We start from the raw sequence: 16,789 nt of genomic DNA on the forward strand, positions 1-16,789 counted from the left end.
GGCTTTCTTAATCTTTAACTGTTTTAATAGCTTAGATATTGTTTTCTCAGGCAACTAGGTTACTGCAGTAATGGAAGTATAATGGCTGATAAATACTATATAATTATGAATAATTAAAATGTGCAAATTACTATGCAACTAGTCTAGATCTGTCATCATGCGTATTTACCATGGGCTAAAAGGATGCATGTAAGATTTTACAGCACATGACATAGGACATGGGAAATGCCCAGACCAATATACAACTCATTGTGCATCCCCCACACTTACACACCTGCCACTACTGTCACACAGTCTGTCTTTCCACTTCTCTTCCATGAGTAATGGTTTACATCAGTAATACCAGGCAAATTTTCCATATGTGACCAGCCAGAAGGGTACACAGTAATGACTGACCTGCTTTTCCCTGCCCCAAAAAGATATTTTCCTAGGGAAGAACTAACATTATAGCACTCAGTCCTGCAAAATAATATAAGGCTTCAACAGCTTTGCCTCCAACAAGACTTAAGAGACAAATCTTGAAAAGTTTCTTCTGTACTAAACAAATCAAACAATTGAGCCAAACATTGTCATGTATGCAGCTTTCAAAAACTGCACATAGTTCTGGATGCTCTTGATCTTGTTCTCTGACTTCTGTAGGCTGTTCTCCAGCTCTTTCAAACATACTTCATGGTGCTTTTCATCCTAATGAAAAAAAGAGAAATGCAAAGCAACTTAGAAAGGCAATAAAAATCAACCAAAATAATAATCTAAGACAACCAGCACCTAATTTTTATAAGCCTTATTTACCTCTAAAAGCTTTCACCAGCTCCAGAAAACCAGAGGTTCTAAAAATATTGAAGCTTTTATTTATGTTCAGCCAGGACCAAACTGAACATGTTTGAATAGGTTTATAATCCGAAAAAGGCCTGGGAACATAAAAACTAACCTTCTGAATTTTTATCATGAAACATTCCTAGCATCTGAGACCTATTATGGGCTTAACACTCACTCTCATGTTGATTTTCCAAGGAAACATGTTACTGATCTCTGATGCAAGATGATTTTTGATGCTGATAGCTCCTTACATAAAAAGGTGATTGATAGCAATATTACCTGCTCATGAGTTCCATACCTAATGCAGACCAGAGATCATTTGTTATATCAATGCTACAGCTATTTGGGTAATTCCTTTCATGTCCCTTACAGATTTCAGGTGCTAGATGGTTAAAAAAAATTCCATTAAAAAAAATGGATTTATAGCTGTCAGAGATAAATTGAACATTAGAAAAAAATATTCAGGTTAAGATGAATATCTGAATATTAAGTTGCCTTCACAGTTCTACTTTGTTTCCAGCTTCACTAAAACAATAGGAATAAGACAATTTTTTAATTTTCCATAATGCATTCTCAGTTAATTAAGTAATTTAGAATAGTTCTTCTCTCAGACATACGTATCTTTCACATTTACATTTTAACTGCAGGCTTCAAAGGGAAACCATTGGATAACAGACCCGTGAGTTTTCCTCTCACAAAGACAAAAGGATTCTCTTTATTTTCTACTTTGCTTTAACATAGCAAGAAACCCCTATGAATAAATATCTGAAGTAGAACAAAGCACTGATCAATGTCTGATTCTGTTTTAAGAACACTTCTCTTTTAGGGTAAATGCAGACATTAAGCTATGTGTATACAAATAAAAAGGAATGAAAGCACACTGAATTCAGAACCAAATCCCTGATGTCTTATTTAGATCTTGAATAAAGTTTGCATTTAGCTTGGATTGATTTTAATCTGCAGTGCTTCCCGTTAGAATACAAAATGTTGGTTTAGAAAGTCTAGGTGTGATAGTAAACCTTGTAGTGGCTTCTATATGTATTTTAAATGGATTTTTAGCTTGTTATCACTGAACACAGGAACTTTGAGCAAATTATTTGCTATCACTAGTCTAGGAAGTTCAGCTATGCCTAACTTCTTTTCTGGATTAGATAAAACAATAAATCAGACTTGTTTGTTTTCAGAGAATATTAGTCATTCAAAATACTTTCTTAGACTGTGGCTTTGCTGAATAGGTTGCTACCAACATATCATAACCTGGGCATTTAAAGACTTGACACTTTGAAAATCAGAGTATCTCTTTTTTTTGCTAGTTATGTTTAGGTGCAACACCAGTATATAAACTGAAAGTTTTCACAAATTCAGGGAAAATCAGATTATTGTAATCAGCTCCTAAAAAAAAAAAAAAAAGATACCACTATGTTATTATGGAATTGTTATGCATCTATTCAAATCTATATATACTTACTGAACATGATTGATCTGAGAGGGAAATTACAACTTTTTGCCTTGCTGGGAAAACTGAATTGAGTATGAGATACAAACTCAGTATTATTCAAGTGATTTAGTTAGATTGGGCATCTGTTCAGTCCATGGAAAATGTCAATATATAAATTATATTGCGAAGTTGAATTGATTTGCTATTCTGGAAAGTGTATCAATTGGATTCCTAGTGTGCTTGCAGGAACAGGAATATTTTTGTAAATGATGTGGTAAGTAATTTCTTAAGTCACAAACAGTATTATTTACTCACACGATGAAATATGCGGAGGAGGTTTTTTTTCTCTTCTTGCCCCTCTCTCACTTGAGTTTCTAGAATCAGCAGTTTTGACTGAAAGTCTTGTTCTTTGTATGATATTTTTTCCTGTTCTTCAGCTAACTAATAAAAGTAATGAGAGAGAAATAGATATTTATATTCTCTTAAAACCCAAACCAAATTATTTTCTTACACTTTAGCATTAATAGTTCTATTTCCTATTCTTTCATCTAACACTTTATTTGTTTCCCATGCACAGAAATGAAACAAACCTGGGAAATATCATGGCTAAATTTCAAAGATGTTTCAGTTTGGAAGAAGATATTATTGGGAAGGGAACACTTTTGTAACTCACTTTTAACTTAAGCCAAATTTGTGATTTTTTTTCAAAACCAAATAAATATCTTCAGACAATATTGAAAAAATCAGATAGTTTATTTCAATATGGTTCATCTGAAATTACCACTTCATACATATTTTCAGGTTAAACTAATAAAATTCACTATGATCTGAATTCCTACATGTCCTCTTGCATCTGATTTACTGTTTGCATCCTTTCTACAAATTGCAAAATTGACAAAATTCTGCTTATACTGAAAGTGTGCAAACTCTTCCTCTAAAAAGAGAAGGATTTCAACACCAAAGTTCTTGTTGGCTTCTTATTCCACAGAAAATAAAAGGCAAGATTAAGCTTTTGTTCAGAAACTTTTTGCCATATGTGTGGGATTTAATATTACGTGGTTAAAGCATTTTAATTTGTCACCAAAAAAAGGATAATAAAATGTGAGTCCACTGAACCTTGTCATTAATTTCAATAGGATCTGAACCCAACAAAGAATGCAATCCATGTTTAAAACACGGAGAAATTCTCAGCAACTTTTTACCATTGCTCCCCACAGGCAAAATAATCTTGTCCATTGATTTTTTCTCAAGAACATTTGTTTTTAATGCTACTTTTAAATAGAATATGGCAAACAAGATTCAGAGATGTATTAAATCACCAATACCATTTTTCTCCCTTCTTTCGAAGCAGATTTGAGTTGTCTGGTTAATGCATTATATTCTGCAATTTTCTCTTCAAGCTGCAATTTACAGCACTGAAGACACTCATCTTCTTTTCTGAGCTGATGAGCAAGTTCTTCATTCTGAAATTCCACCTTTTCTAATTGCCTTTATGGAAAACAGATTAATGCATTATAATTCACTATAGCAGAAAAGTGTAGGAATTAATTTCAATTGGACTTTAAAAAAGTTACCTTTTAAGATCTTCATATTTCTTCTGAATGGTACAGTTCTCTTCTTCTAAGAAATCACTGCCCAAAGAAGTTACACAATTGTCCTGTGAAAATGACAATTTGTTTCTAGTTGAAGAGACCTATATACAGGATCTTACTCAAGTACGGTAAGTTTGCCTATTAAATTCCATCAAACCATTTAACTGTAATTTCAGATAAATGCTATATTATACTCAAGTAAACATTATCTTGTATTTAAAACAAAGAAAATACAGACAAAGTAGTAGATTAAAATGTTGTGTAAATACTTTTAGACTGAAACCTAAAGTAACTAAGTGAAGTCCTAAAAAGCTTCATACACCACTCACAAAGCTTTGTGTATTTTGGAGCTGATCAGGTCTCCCTCCCAGGAAAAATCAGGTCACACCAACTACAGTCAGAGGAAGCATAAAAATAGCACTGCATGTATATATAGTTATCACAGAAGAACAGTGCAGCACTGGCAAAGAATTTCAGAAAAAAAGTGAACATCAATAAAGACAATCAAACTCACAAAAAGAGATATATCAGCAGCAGAAGCAGAAGAGAGCAAGAAGCCAAACTGTCTTCCCCTGCCCAATATCCAGAGTGCCAAATTCAGGTGTTTTCTTTTAAATCTTGTAACAGTAGCAATGTGATTATTGCCCTTGGCACAATCCATCAACATCAGATTAGCAACAAACAGCAATAAACAGCCCCATCAACTGGTGCCTCCTGGCACCAAGAGTCATTCCTTGGACGACCTCAAGCAGTTCCCTCCAGCAATTCAAGTTGACCTGCCTGATTTTATGTGAATTACAGGTTGTTCAGCTAGAACACTATTAGTAGCTGAAACTAAATCAGCTGAACCCAGATGAGGGTTTCTGCACATGGTCCAGTTGCTTCAAAAGGAATTTTCCTAAATGCTGGTCATAAAGTCAAGGGACAGAATCCCTGAAGGACATCACCATCACTTAATGCTGAAATTTAACTGCTGTTCCAGCAGACTAATTATATTCCCAATTACTTCACTATACTTACGAGGTTCTTCTGTACTTTTTCAGGAAAATAAGTAGTTAGATTAAAATGATATAAACAATTTTATACAATGTATAAATTTTGCTCTTCAAAATTGTTTCTTAAGTACTTCACAATGATGGATTTATGAATTCAAGACATTTCATGAAGAAGATTAAGCCCCTTTCCTACTCTATTAATTCAAAAACCTTTTTCATTCATGCTAGCAGAGTATGCTTTTCTGACTCAAAAGCACATAAAAAAAAAAAAGACAAAAGAGAACAGCAAAAAAATCCAAACTCAGCCCTGCCACTGAAATTGATGTCATGTCACAGGAAAAGCTGAGGAATATTCATATTCAGGCTTAAGAGAAAATACATGCATTAATGTTATATACTGCTAAAAATAGAAATTATCCTAGTCAAGCATATTTTAAAAATATGTAATCAACTAAAACAATATAATAATTTAAATGATAAACTTATACATTATCAAGGATATAATTCATCTGAGTAAATATTGTATGGTTTATAAATTAATGCTGAGGAATATTCATATTCAGGCTTAAGAGAAAATACATGCATTAATGTTATATACTGCTAAAAATAGAAATTATCCTAGTCAAGCATATTTTAAAAATATGTAATCAACTAAAACAATATAATAATTTAAATGATAAACTTATACATTATCAAGGATATAATTCATCTGAGTAAATATTGTATGGTTTATAAATTAATCACTAAAACCAAAACTAATGTAGAATTAAATTATTCCACTAGATACAAACAATAACTAGACTTGCACATTTATATCCAGGGAAGAATTCTGCAACACATCTCAGGACATGATATTCAAAGTGATCAAGAATATACTCACTCTAAAAGTAACTAGTCTCATCACATAAGGAGCTCACATAAATACAGTTGGCAACAGTTTTATTTGCATTGTGCTATCTGTACAAAAGAAGCTTTTGATTTATGAAACAAATAACAAAGGAGGATGAATAACTGTCACACACACTAGTAGGAAAAAATGTCCTAGAGACTTTCTTCTACATAATTTTTTCATTTATCTTTAAAAATCAGAATGTTCTAAGCACCTGAACCTGCAGCTCCCTAGGGGCTTTGCATTTCTCTGCATGGATCCTTTCCCAGGATATAAGCCTTTGTGGCTTTTCCTCAGCTGTTTCCAGCAGGTCACAAACATGTTCTGACTCCTGTAACTCAGCCTCTGTTTTGTCCCTCACCTGCACAGTAGCATCACAGGAGAAAAATGTAAGTGTAAAACCATAAACTTGTTGTAATACTTAATAGCCTCCCATGTAAGTAATAAAGCTGTAATTCTATACATGCTGCATAGTATCATCTATTTTATAAAATACTGATAAAGATACAAGTTGACCATTGGAGAAATTTCCATCTCTGACTACATGTCGTTAATGACTCGCTAACACTCATAATGAACACAATTATGCAAATCTTAACAGTACATCATGCAATACCCAAATTTTGATTTAAGTTTTATAGCAACACATTTTGGGGAGATTGCATACAGACACACTAAGCAGCTTACAGGCAAAGTTCTGGCCATACAACTATTGCAGTACTTGAAAAGACAGCAACACCTCATGCCATCTGAAACCTCCTACAATGCTGTGCAAATGTTATTTATCAGATCAGAAAATGTTTTTCTCCATTCTAAACCTCAATCATGGCAAAATAAAGTTAGCATGAAATAAAATGAACACCTGAGATGCTTCTCTGTGAGGACTAAGTCTGTTCTCTAAAACAGAACATTGCAGGCAGAGCCTGTCTCTGTCTCAGCTTTATTGCTCAAAAGAGCATGTATTTTGATGAGACATGGAACTGAGGAATGTGATTTTCATACCAATTTTGTATTGTTTTCTGATGCTTAAGAATGTGTTAGCTGTGTTCCAGTATTCAGCTCCATCTGCTGAAACACATGTAACTCATGTCTGTATAGATTCTCAGTTTTAACTGTTAGTTACAACAAACAGTGGTCTTACAGTAGGTTTGCTTTCAGTAAGGATTACATGTGCTCGTAACAGCATGGAGATTATTCTTTGATATGGGTTCTAACACCACTCTCTTTTATCATACTCAACGTTACAACAGTATTACAATCACCATGACAACAAATCTGGTTTATGACAAACAAAACCTTTATAATTTCCTCAAAACTGCTTACAAATTAAAAAAAAACCCCACAGCTGAAGGTTTCAAACATGCCAGTTACCTCATTTTTATATTGCTCAATAAGATTTTCCTGTAGCTTCACCTTTTCTTGCAGATTTAGTAGCTCATATTCAACAGAAGCATTACTTATCTCCAATGTAGCAATGCAAGCCTTGATTAAAACATAGAAAATATAAACATTTTAATGGTGTTATTAAAACACATATTCTACATTATGATATTACTAGCAAGTGACCTGCAGGTATTAGGAGGAGTGACATAATTATTTATCCTATCAAATAAAAATGATAGTCCACTGTTCATTTGTCAGCTCATGAGAACATTTACATCAATACAAACCATATCCTATAAACTGTTTAAAAATTGAAATTAATAATTGAGCTAAACTCAGTTCTTTAATTTGAAAGGAACTTTTACGAATATAAAACTAAAAAAGGATGGCAAAACTTGTTCTACAGGTTTGGGATCTCTAGACAGAAAGTCCAAAGGGAATTAAAGTGGTTACCTCATTCATGTATCAGAAGTGTAGACCCATTCAAAAATGATTTATAATTATCTTACCTTTAATTTTTCATTTTCAAGGTAAATCTTTTCATTTTCAGAGTTAAGAGAATTTAGCTTTCCAAGAATTTCCTCTTCTGAGTTTCTTCTCCTTTCCTTCTTTCTTTCCAAGTCTTGCAACAGGCTTGTGATCTGACTTGTTAGATAAGCAAGAACTTCTGTATAACATACAATGCTTCCAAAGCTCTCACTACGCAAATTAAATTGAACCTTAACACATTCTCTTTCATTGCTATTATTTTATTTATATATGTATAAAAGGGAGAAAGCATTTAAATATCCCAAGAAAGGAAGTGGTCCTAGCTCAGTTATAAATAACTTCATTATCTAGAACAGCCAATCATACTTTCAAGAGAATTTTGCATATACAGGCTGGGCAAGATGGAATTATATTGAATTTATATAAAAGCAACAAATTGTGCTATGCCTCACTTTTTGCTATTCATGTTAATACAGTTAACAAAATTTGTTCTGCTGTTTAGTCAGTCATACACAGTGTAGCAGAACAGGTCTTCTTAGAACAGTACATTTCAAGCAAAGACTTATATTTTTGGCCAAAATAAAGCCAGCAAGAAACAGTTGGAAACCAAATGAGTATTTGAGGCAAACACCATAAATGCTTCCTTTTTCTTGCTCTTTCCTAGGTACCTTCTCATATACACTGGACCGACAGGAGGCTAGACAGGTATCTGGACTGACAATATGTACCTGCACTCCTGTTAAATTTTAAAATATGCTGAAAATATTTTCAGAATTGTCAAATTTTCTGAGACAAAACCAAAATAGTCAAGCCAAGTTAATCCAAGCTGTTAATATTTGACCATGAATCCTTTGTGTGCATCAAGATTTGACTGTGTCGTTTCAATAAGGCTGGATAATTTTGTGCTGCTTTTCCTTACACGAGTAAACTGTTGAAATGGGCATCTGAGGAGCCCTTCTCTATCCTCTAGTGAGATGAGACATTAGTGAAACAGAAATAATTTTGCCATTGTTAATCTGAAGTAGAAACTAGAAGCCCAAGAACCTTCTTCTATACTGTGGTAGGCACAAGGGTTAACACTGAGGCTGTTGAATCAGATATGAAATAAGTGGTTATGCAGAGGCAGCATAGTAGCTACCTAGCAAGTTCAGGCTAATCAGAAGTATGCAGGGGAAAAAATATACCTTTACTGGTAAAGGGGAATAAAGCTTTAAAAGATGATGTGAAATTCAGCAGAGACAAGGCTAAATAAATTTGTTCTTATTTCCAAATTCCAAATATGAATAAACTCATTTACATTGTCATCAATGAGTACTGCACTACTAAATATCAACACTGTGTGACTACAGAAACAATAAAAAGTATTATCAACACTCCAGCTTACTTCTTAAGGTCTTCTGTTTGAAATTCTAACATTGTCTTTTCTTCAACCATTCTATCATGCTGCTTCTTCCAGGCATTGGAAGCTGACCATATCTCACACAGTTTGACTTCCTAGAGGATGTAGAAATAATAAATTATGTAACAAATGAATGCCACTGAAGAATGTCATTTAATTCTACAAATTTTTCTAAACACAAGAGCTATGTAATATAAGATGGCTTTATTGGATCCCCTGGTACAAAGCAATGCAAATTTTTCATTTTCTTAAAATAAACAAACCTACCCACATATTAAAAAATCAGAGTCTAAGTACAGACTTACTTTCAAAGCAGAGACACAGTTAAACACTGGCACTGTATATCAACTGTAGAATACAACAGTATTTCAGAATTTAAGACGACAAGCTTTTCTTACAGAAAAAAGATTTGATACATCTCAACTACAAATAAATTGCATAAATCGACAATAAAATAAAACCATGCCAAAATATTTTTAGAATAAAAAATACTATCTAGGTAAGAAATGAAAAGTTAGGTAAAGGTGCTCAAAGAGGTACAGATAATTAACCAACATGTGCTATCTTGAAACACCAGAAGTTCAGGAGTTAGTTGCTGTCCTTCTGTACTGCTAATTGTACTTAAAGATTCACTGCTGTCTCCTCACAAAGACCAAAGAAAACCAAAACATGATTAACCATCTCCTGGTACACTAACAGCATAAATATATCCGTAATACATATACAAAATGATTGCAACATGTCTAAGAGTATGAAAACAGACTCATTAGGAAATCTAAGTAGGGCAATAAGCACAGTTCTGACCCCCTGACTACTTCTGAACACTTACAAACTGTATGGATAGGCAGAGCAAGATTCCATGGAACAGTTTGGATTAAGGAAGGTTTGTATGTGGATTTTGAAAAGGTTCAGAGCAAGCAGCTTAGAAACAGAAAGTGAAGTAACAACATGAGATGTCATACACTCACAGAGAAAACTAAGACTTCAAAACCCAATCATGGATTCTGTTACTGTACTGTTAGTCAGTGCCTACCCTTAAAGGACTAACAGGAAGACCAGGAGAGATTTCACCAAAAGCTGATCAGACTCCTCTTACTTACTTCAGTTTGAAGTGTACAACCTCATCACTTCAGACATTCACTAAATTTTAACAAAACAAAGGCAGTGAATAGTAACACTTTGCATGTCACTTATAGCAATTTTTTTCCTTAACGAAGGAGCAACATAATAAAAGAGATACAAGCACAGCATGACCAAACAACTTCTTCAATTTTCCACAGGTGACAGTGTTCCAAATGCTCAGTTTAAAACAATACAGCACAACACTGCTCACAGCATAGTCACTCACATGTTCTCTTGTTTTGGAGGTTAAATTTTTCACAGCTTCTTCAGAGCATTGAGCTCTTTGTTTCTGGGACCTGACTGCTTTTTTCAGTCCAGCCTTCTTTGGTTCACTTGTTTCCTTTAAGGCAATCATCTGGTGCTTGTATTCACCAACTTGATGTTTCCACCCTGCTATTTTCTTTTCTAGAGTCTGCAGCATAATTAAACATTAAGTCTTCAAATTCTAAACCTTTTAGATAATTTGTGATATAACATAATCAGGAATAGCAGTTACATATATAATCTGTTTCTATAATGTCTTTGCATCTCAAACTTTCTGGTTGATAGAAGGAGCTAGCTGAGATATGTACAACAGGAGGCAAGAGAAAATACCTGTTGGGAAACTCATTTCAAAGATCAAGAGAAGAGGCTGAGGAGGTGAAGAAACAGACAGGAGTAGAGGGAAAGACATCAATCTAACCATTGCTGTGTGCTCTCAGAAATGGATGCAGAATTTCAATGTGGAAGGCATGGCATGGATGTTAAACACATTTATGAGGAGAAAAATCAAATGGTTTCATCATCCCTAGAGACTGATTTCTTTAAAGAATATCACCTTAATGATGCCACCAGTGATATGCACTGATGTATTAAAATATGTGCTCTGAATCTACAGTGACACATTACTAGGGCTGGAGATAAGCAGTATGAGTGTACAAGAAATTTTAAAATGAAAGTATCTTGGATTTGGTTTTTCGTTAAAGTCAAGAAACTAGGAATGGCTGGGGTCTTTTCTTGAATATATGTTATGATACGTTCTGTGATTGGAAGACAACATACTATTTTCTTGAAAGATCTCTGGATTTTTCCCATGCTTAAAAGGGCCCCTCTCTATTAATGAAACAGGTTTCCTTAGTGAAGAAACTGTTTTTTATAGACAGTGAAGCAGAAAACACAAAAAGAAAAGGTTTAGCTCTGCCTTGCCCACAGCATACAATTGTTTAAAGGTAATTAAAACAGGCTATGACAAAGCTTGAACCACACTGGTAAATCACACATAGTAAGGACAACTTCCAAACATAATTTCCTGAGTGATTGATTTTGCAACACTCAGGAAATAAAATAGATGTGCACTGTATTTTAATAATTTAATTATATTATCAAAGGTGTACAAAGCAGTCAAGATGAGAGATGGGTTTTACATCTGCCATTATATTATCTTCTCTATTTCTGTCATTATTTCTAACTAGCTTTTTACATCACTCTAACGAAGGCAGTGTGCTGATCCCATCCCATCCAGGAAGGTGACCTCTCTAACTTCATGACTTTTGTATTTTTCATCTACATACTACATAAATATGAATGGGGGGGAAAAATAGACATTAAAACAGTACAATGAAAGCAAAACCAGACTCTGCTTCAAGGAGAATCTCAGATCCACTTATCAAAAACATCTCCAAGCTACCAGTAGACAACTGCTTTCATAAAGACAAGTGTAAGTTCCATCATAACACTTATTACTCTTCCACCAAACTACAGCAATGTACATAGGCCAGTAGTGTAAATAAATTTCTCAAGTCAGTGATAAGTATCCTAATTGTGAGAATGATTAATGCATTTGTTTACTTCATTGTAGTCTAGGTCTGTCACTTATTTATGTTCTACATGAATAAAGACCTACTACCCAGCTACTGACTGTGTTCATGTGCCAGCCTTATTCAAGATACTCTTTGCCAGTGCCCAGAAAATAGGATATTATGCATGAGAGGATCTCTCAGTATAAGTCCTGCTAATGGTCTCAAAATTTTTACACAGTCAATGCAAAATGTATGTGCTTTGCCAAGAAAAAGGTGGTCTCAGGTACTGGGATTCAACAAAAAGTAAAGGTACTACTTCAAAAAATGAAATGACAAAAACCCCCAAATATGTAGGAAGTAGTTTTCCTATACAGATGCTTACAGGGCACCTAATAAACAAAAATGTGACTTGAGAGGGTGGTGGATGAACACCTTCAATGGAAAATCTGAGCCATGCATGGATTCCTTTAGCTGTTGGTCTAAGCAAACAACTGTCATCCCCTGTTATAACCGCAGGAGGTCACAATCACACTACGAATAAGTGCTTTGGGCATTAGTCAGTGCCTGAGGTAAATTTGAATTGAGAACTAATTTCATAAGGGCAATGCTAAGCTTTTGCAAGCTTTTGTCTAGATAGTAACAAACCCGGGATTTATGCCAGCAACTGATTTCAGCACGTTCTGAAAAGCAAACAAAACTTTTAAACAAAGATTGAATGAAAATGCAGTTGTATACCATGATATTTTATCTAATGAAAATGTTGTTGGACTTCTATAATTGTACTAGGTAGAACAAGAAAGCAATTTTTATTTAGAAGAAAGCATGAGGTGTTTATGCAGACATAGACATATATGGCTTTTACTGATACTGAGTTCATATAGGCTACTTAACAATTTTCAATTACACAATTAACAGGGGATGTATGCTAGTAAAAAAGTCTGGAAATTAGAAACAATTATTTTTAGCCAATGTTTTCTCATTCATGCCTATGTCCCTGATAAGTTTCAAATACTGAAATCTGAGGTCATGCACAGCTCCAGCTTCTGACACACAACCTCTTCCTTGCCTTGTCTTAAAGCCAGTAACTGATGCAAATGCCCAAATTGACCTCTTGCTTTTTAGAGCATAAAATGAAAATAATTTAACCTACTTTAAACAAAGTGAGGTTAGGCATTAGTCTTAAGTGTTTCACTTTCAATCAGTATTTAGAAGTTTATTGATTCCTTATCAGTCAATAAGCAGAGGGTGTGGTTCATCACCCTTATCTTAGAACAGAAACTCATCCTGAAGACTCCCTCAGGATTGATACCTGTCTTCTACACAGCAACTATGTTTAACTTTGCTTCACCAGAACTGCTAGTGTGCACAAGTTGAGAAAAGAAGAAAAAAAACCCAAACCACTTAGCAATTAAGTTAGTGTGGTCAGGCAGACTGTTCAATATATAAATCCTTATGATTTTCACTGTTTGGGATTTTCCTTTTACCATGAATTTGATTTCAAATCTGACCACAGTAAGGCTTTCCTATTTTTTCCAAGAAACTGAAACACAAGTAAAAATATTTTGACCTGTATTTTCACTTTTAATTCATTATTTTCTGCTTCTTTTCTTTGAATCTGACGCTGCAGGTGAGCTTGTACTGCCTTTACTGAACTTGACACGTAGTCTCCTTTCTGCACATTGATCTAAGAAAGAGAAACAAACACAAATTCACTGGCCTATGGAGATATGCTGTATGATGCCATCTATATTTTTTTCTACTTTGCTGTAGTTTCTAACTGACATTTGAATGTTCTCAAAAGCTGGAAAAGATAAAACTGCTCTACAAGTAAATTCACATGCAGCAACTTGCTACAAATAGTAGTAATGTCAAACCGAAATCACAAACTTGGAACAACGTACGTGTACTTTATGTCTTGTATTTAATCTGACTCTGAGTAGTATGAGAAAGGCCTGGAAGCACAAATTCAGAAATCCAGGCTGAGCAAAGCATCCTAGCTAGCAGGATGACCAAAATTAAGCCACACTGATCAGCTGTGCTCTGTGTAATTAGGCCTGAACTGGTCTTCATTAAGTTCCACCTGCTAATAGAATTATTGTTACATTTAACTCTAATTTTGGGGGTGATACATAAATCATAAGGAAAAAGGCAATTTATGTCACCAGAACTCAGGCCAGATGATTCTATGAAATTTATTGCAACTTTATTCCTTTGGCTCATACTAAATAAGAAGTAATCAGGAAGAAAAACGTATCAGTATAGACTAAAAGAACATTGTCTGCTTAGTTTACTCCACATTACTTCCTTTAATTACTTTTTATCCAGAACTATTGCAAATCAGCAAATGAGAAGTCAAAAGCCGTTAGTCCAGATGTGTGCCCCTCCCTGAACCTTGGGACATTATTGTTGAGGATCACTGGTATCCTTAATAGCTTTGCATATGGTCTTGATAGTTTTAAGATATTTCTTTAGGAAACATCTGTCAGGTTTTCCCTTTCTCTATAGATCGTTGAATAATTGCTTTCCTCGGAATTTAAGTTTTCTAATTAAGAATCTAGTACATTGGAAGAAAACATTAATTCCAACAGAACTGGTCACTCACTTGTTCACGGCGAAGCATGGATGAAAGTTCTTGAACCTCTCTCTCCCTTTCCAGTATTTTTCTCCTGAGATTCTTCATGGAAAAAAAAAACCAACTCAGAGAAAATATTTGAATGCCTGTACACAACAATGCAACAGTAATGCACACTGATGAACATTACAGCCTTAAAACTAACTGAACATTACTAACTTAAAACTGAACATTACTACCTTAAAACATCATTTTGTGATGATAAACCACAAAAACTTCTACTTTGCCAGTGCCACTGGACATTGTATGACCCTGTGATGTAGCCAATTTCAGATTTACAGTAGAGAAGATAAAGAATCAAATTTTAATTTACTTACAGTATTTTGTGTTTCACTTTCACTTAGCTTCTGCATCAAAGTGTCAATGTTTACACTGTTCAACTGCAACACAGGAAACATTGAAAATTACTTCCAGTGACAACTGATTTAGCATTTTTTCCAAAGTTTTAAAGGTTACATATAATTTGCTACATTTCCAAGTTTGGTACATATGAATATAAAAGCTCACATACTCACAAGCTACTTAGCTGGTGGTTTAAACCCAAAAGATTCAATTTATTTTGTTCACAGAACTTTTTAGCTGAAGAAAACAAACTAGAGTTATTCCATACAAGATTTCTTTCTTTATTTAACCTAAAAGGACTCTGAATTGTTATTTTAGCACATCATCAAATAGTAAAAGCATTTGTAGGACTCATAACATTTCAAAGACTACATTAAATATTAAAAGCCTTCCAAGAACCTCAGTTAGACAGCAGAATTTGAAGACTGAACCAGAAAGCATAGGCTAGAAGATTGCAAAAGCAACCTACATTACCTCTCACTAGAAATTCAATTTGATACTGCAGCTAAAGTTGTGATTTTAAAATGTCCAAATGGGTGTGCATGTGTGTAACTTTCTATTTTTTAAAAAATAGACGTGTGACTTTCAGATTGTAAATCCCAAACATTTAAATTTCACTAACGAGGGGATAAACCTACTGACTCAAGCTGGAATCTTTGGCATCAAAAGTTTTACTATAACTCCTCCATCTTATCCTGACCTGCATGGAATTCCTCATACTGTTCTGTAATCTTGATCCCAAGCCTATCTGTAAAGTCAGTAAATGGACCTCAATTCAAGTACCTAAATGCATACCATTCCCCACTTCCAAGCACCAGGAACCTGTTTTCATCCTCATCCCTTCTCCAAACACCTCTCTCCAGCCTCTATCTGCACACTCCAGCATGACTGATGCACTCACCAAGCACAAAGTTACCTGTTTACTCAGTGACTTACTGACTACACATTATTTTTCAGAGTGGATTGCTTTGCCCTCTCCACCCACCAGGACCCATTTCTCCTGTGCTCAGTCTGTGCCACATGCAATTCCATCAAAAGGATTTGTCAGACTAAGAGTTTATATTCTTGCATCGATATTTTCCTTTGCACAGTTGAGAAAATGGGTAACAGAATTTGGGAAATTCCTAACTGAAATAATAACTTCCTCACACAATCAGAATGCAAACTTCTCTGCTTCCAACTGTTGTCATAAGGCAAATAAGGCAAATAAGTATGCTCCAAACATCTAATGATTTTTATTTTGCATGCATGTGTGTGTGTGTGTGTGTGTGTGTGTGTGTGTGTGTGTGTGATGTTTTACTACAGACTTAGATTTCCTGGCAGACCTCAACATGGGTAACACAGTGCAACGGTCTGCAGCTTTTTCTTGGATATATAACCAAAATTAAGTTCTCAAATTATTACTTCCAATGAAAACAGCATCTTAGAAGATGCTTCATTCACCATGATCATTCATGATCATGCTTCATTTGTCATAGCCCATCTATGTAAGCAGAAAAGAACAAATAAGGATTTTCCCATAGTTTCAGTATGCTGTTGCTATGCCCAACACTGTCACTTACCAGTGTTTTGAAATATCTCCTACTTCCCATCCACAGCTAGGAAGCATGTTTTGAATCTTTCCAACAAAGTAAATAGAATTCAAAAAATCAGGCCTAACAGGAACATAATGAACTTGCCTCGGTAGCATGAGGAAGAATAACCTTTTCCTGAAGATCAAAGTCCAATAAAGGAGCAATACAGTTATGTACAGGTAGAGATGAGGATGACTGCGACGATGACGACATTATGTTTTAACGCTGTATAACAAGACAGTACATGTTAACATATATTGGTGTTCTGTGACTTAGTAACTGAAACATGAGTGGCATCCCAGGCTGTTCCCAGCCCCTCTCCCCCCGGGCAGTGCTCACC

General features: G+C 34.7%; 1 protein-coding gene across 1 annotated transcript; it reads right to left on the reverse strand.

Annotated features, from left to right (window-relative positions):
• Positions 1–546: 546 nt before the first annotated feature.
• ODF2L (outer dense fiber of sperm tails 2-like) lies at positions 547–16,662 on the reverse strand. Its single transcript, XM_009079024.1, has 13 exons — positions 16,555–16,662; positions 14,851–14,913; positions 14,504–14,575; positions 13,469–13,585; positions 10,350–10,535; positions 8,987–9,096; positions 7,623–7,758; positions 7,074–7,212; positions 5,945–6,150; positions 3,829–3,911; positions 3,580–3,742; positions 2,570–2,695; positions 547–684 (listed from the first exon to the last, which is right to left on the reverse strand). Exons 1-13 carry the CDS (start codon positions 16,660–16,662, stop codon positions 547–549), a joined length of 1,647 nt encoding a protein of 548 aa, XP_009077272.1.
• Positions 16,663–16,789: the final 127 nt, after the last annotated feature.

The sequence above is a fragment of the Acanthisitta chloris genome, unplaced genomic scaffold (assembly GCF_000695815.1).
Source record: "Acanthisitta chloris isolate BGI_N310 unplaced genomic scaffold, ASM69581v1 scaffold28477, whole genome shotgun sequence".
Lineage (NCBI taxonomy): Eukaryota > Metazoa > Chordata > Aves > Passeriformes > Acanthisittidae > Acanthisitta > Acanthisitta chloris.

What these genes read in the sequence shown, in the direction of transcription:
- ODF2L (XM_009079024.1), bottom strand. Translation starts at nt 16,662, where the DNA reads ATGTCGTCATCGTCGCAGTCATCCTCATCTCTACCTGTACATAACTGT. An exon ending in CCTCCAAAACAAGAGAACAT is followed by an intron (nt 9,097 to 10,349) that starts GTGAGTGACTAT and finishes TACATCCTCTAG; the next exon opens with GAAGTCAAACTGTGTGAGAT. An exon ending in CGAAAGAAGGGAGAAAAATG is followed by an intron (nt 2,696 to 3,579) that starts GTATTGGTGATT and finishes TACTTTTATTAG; the next exon opens with TTAGCTGAAGAACAGGAAAA.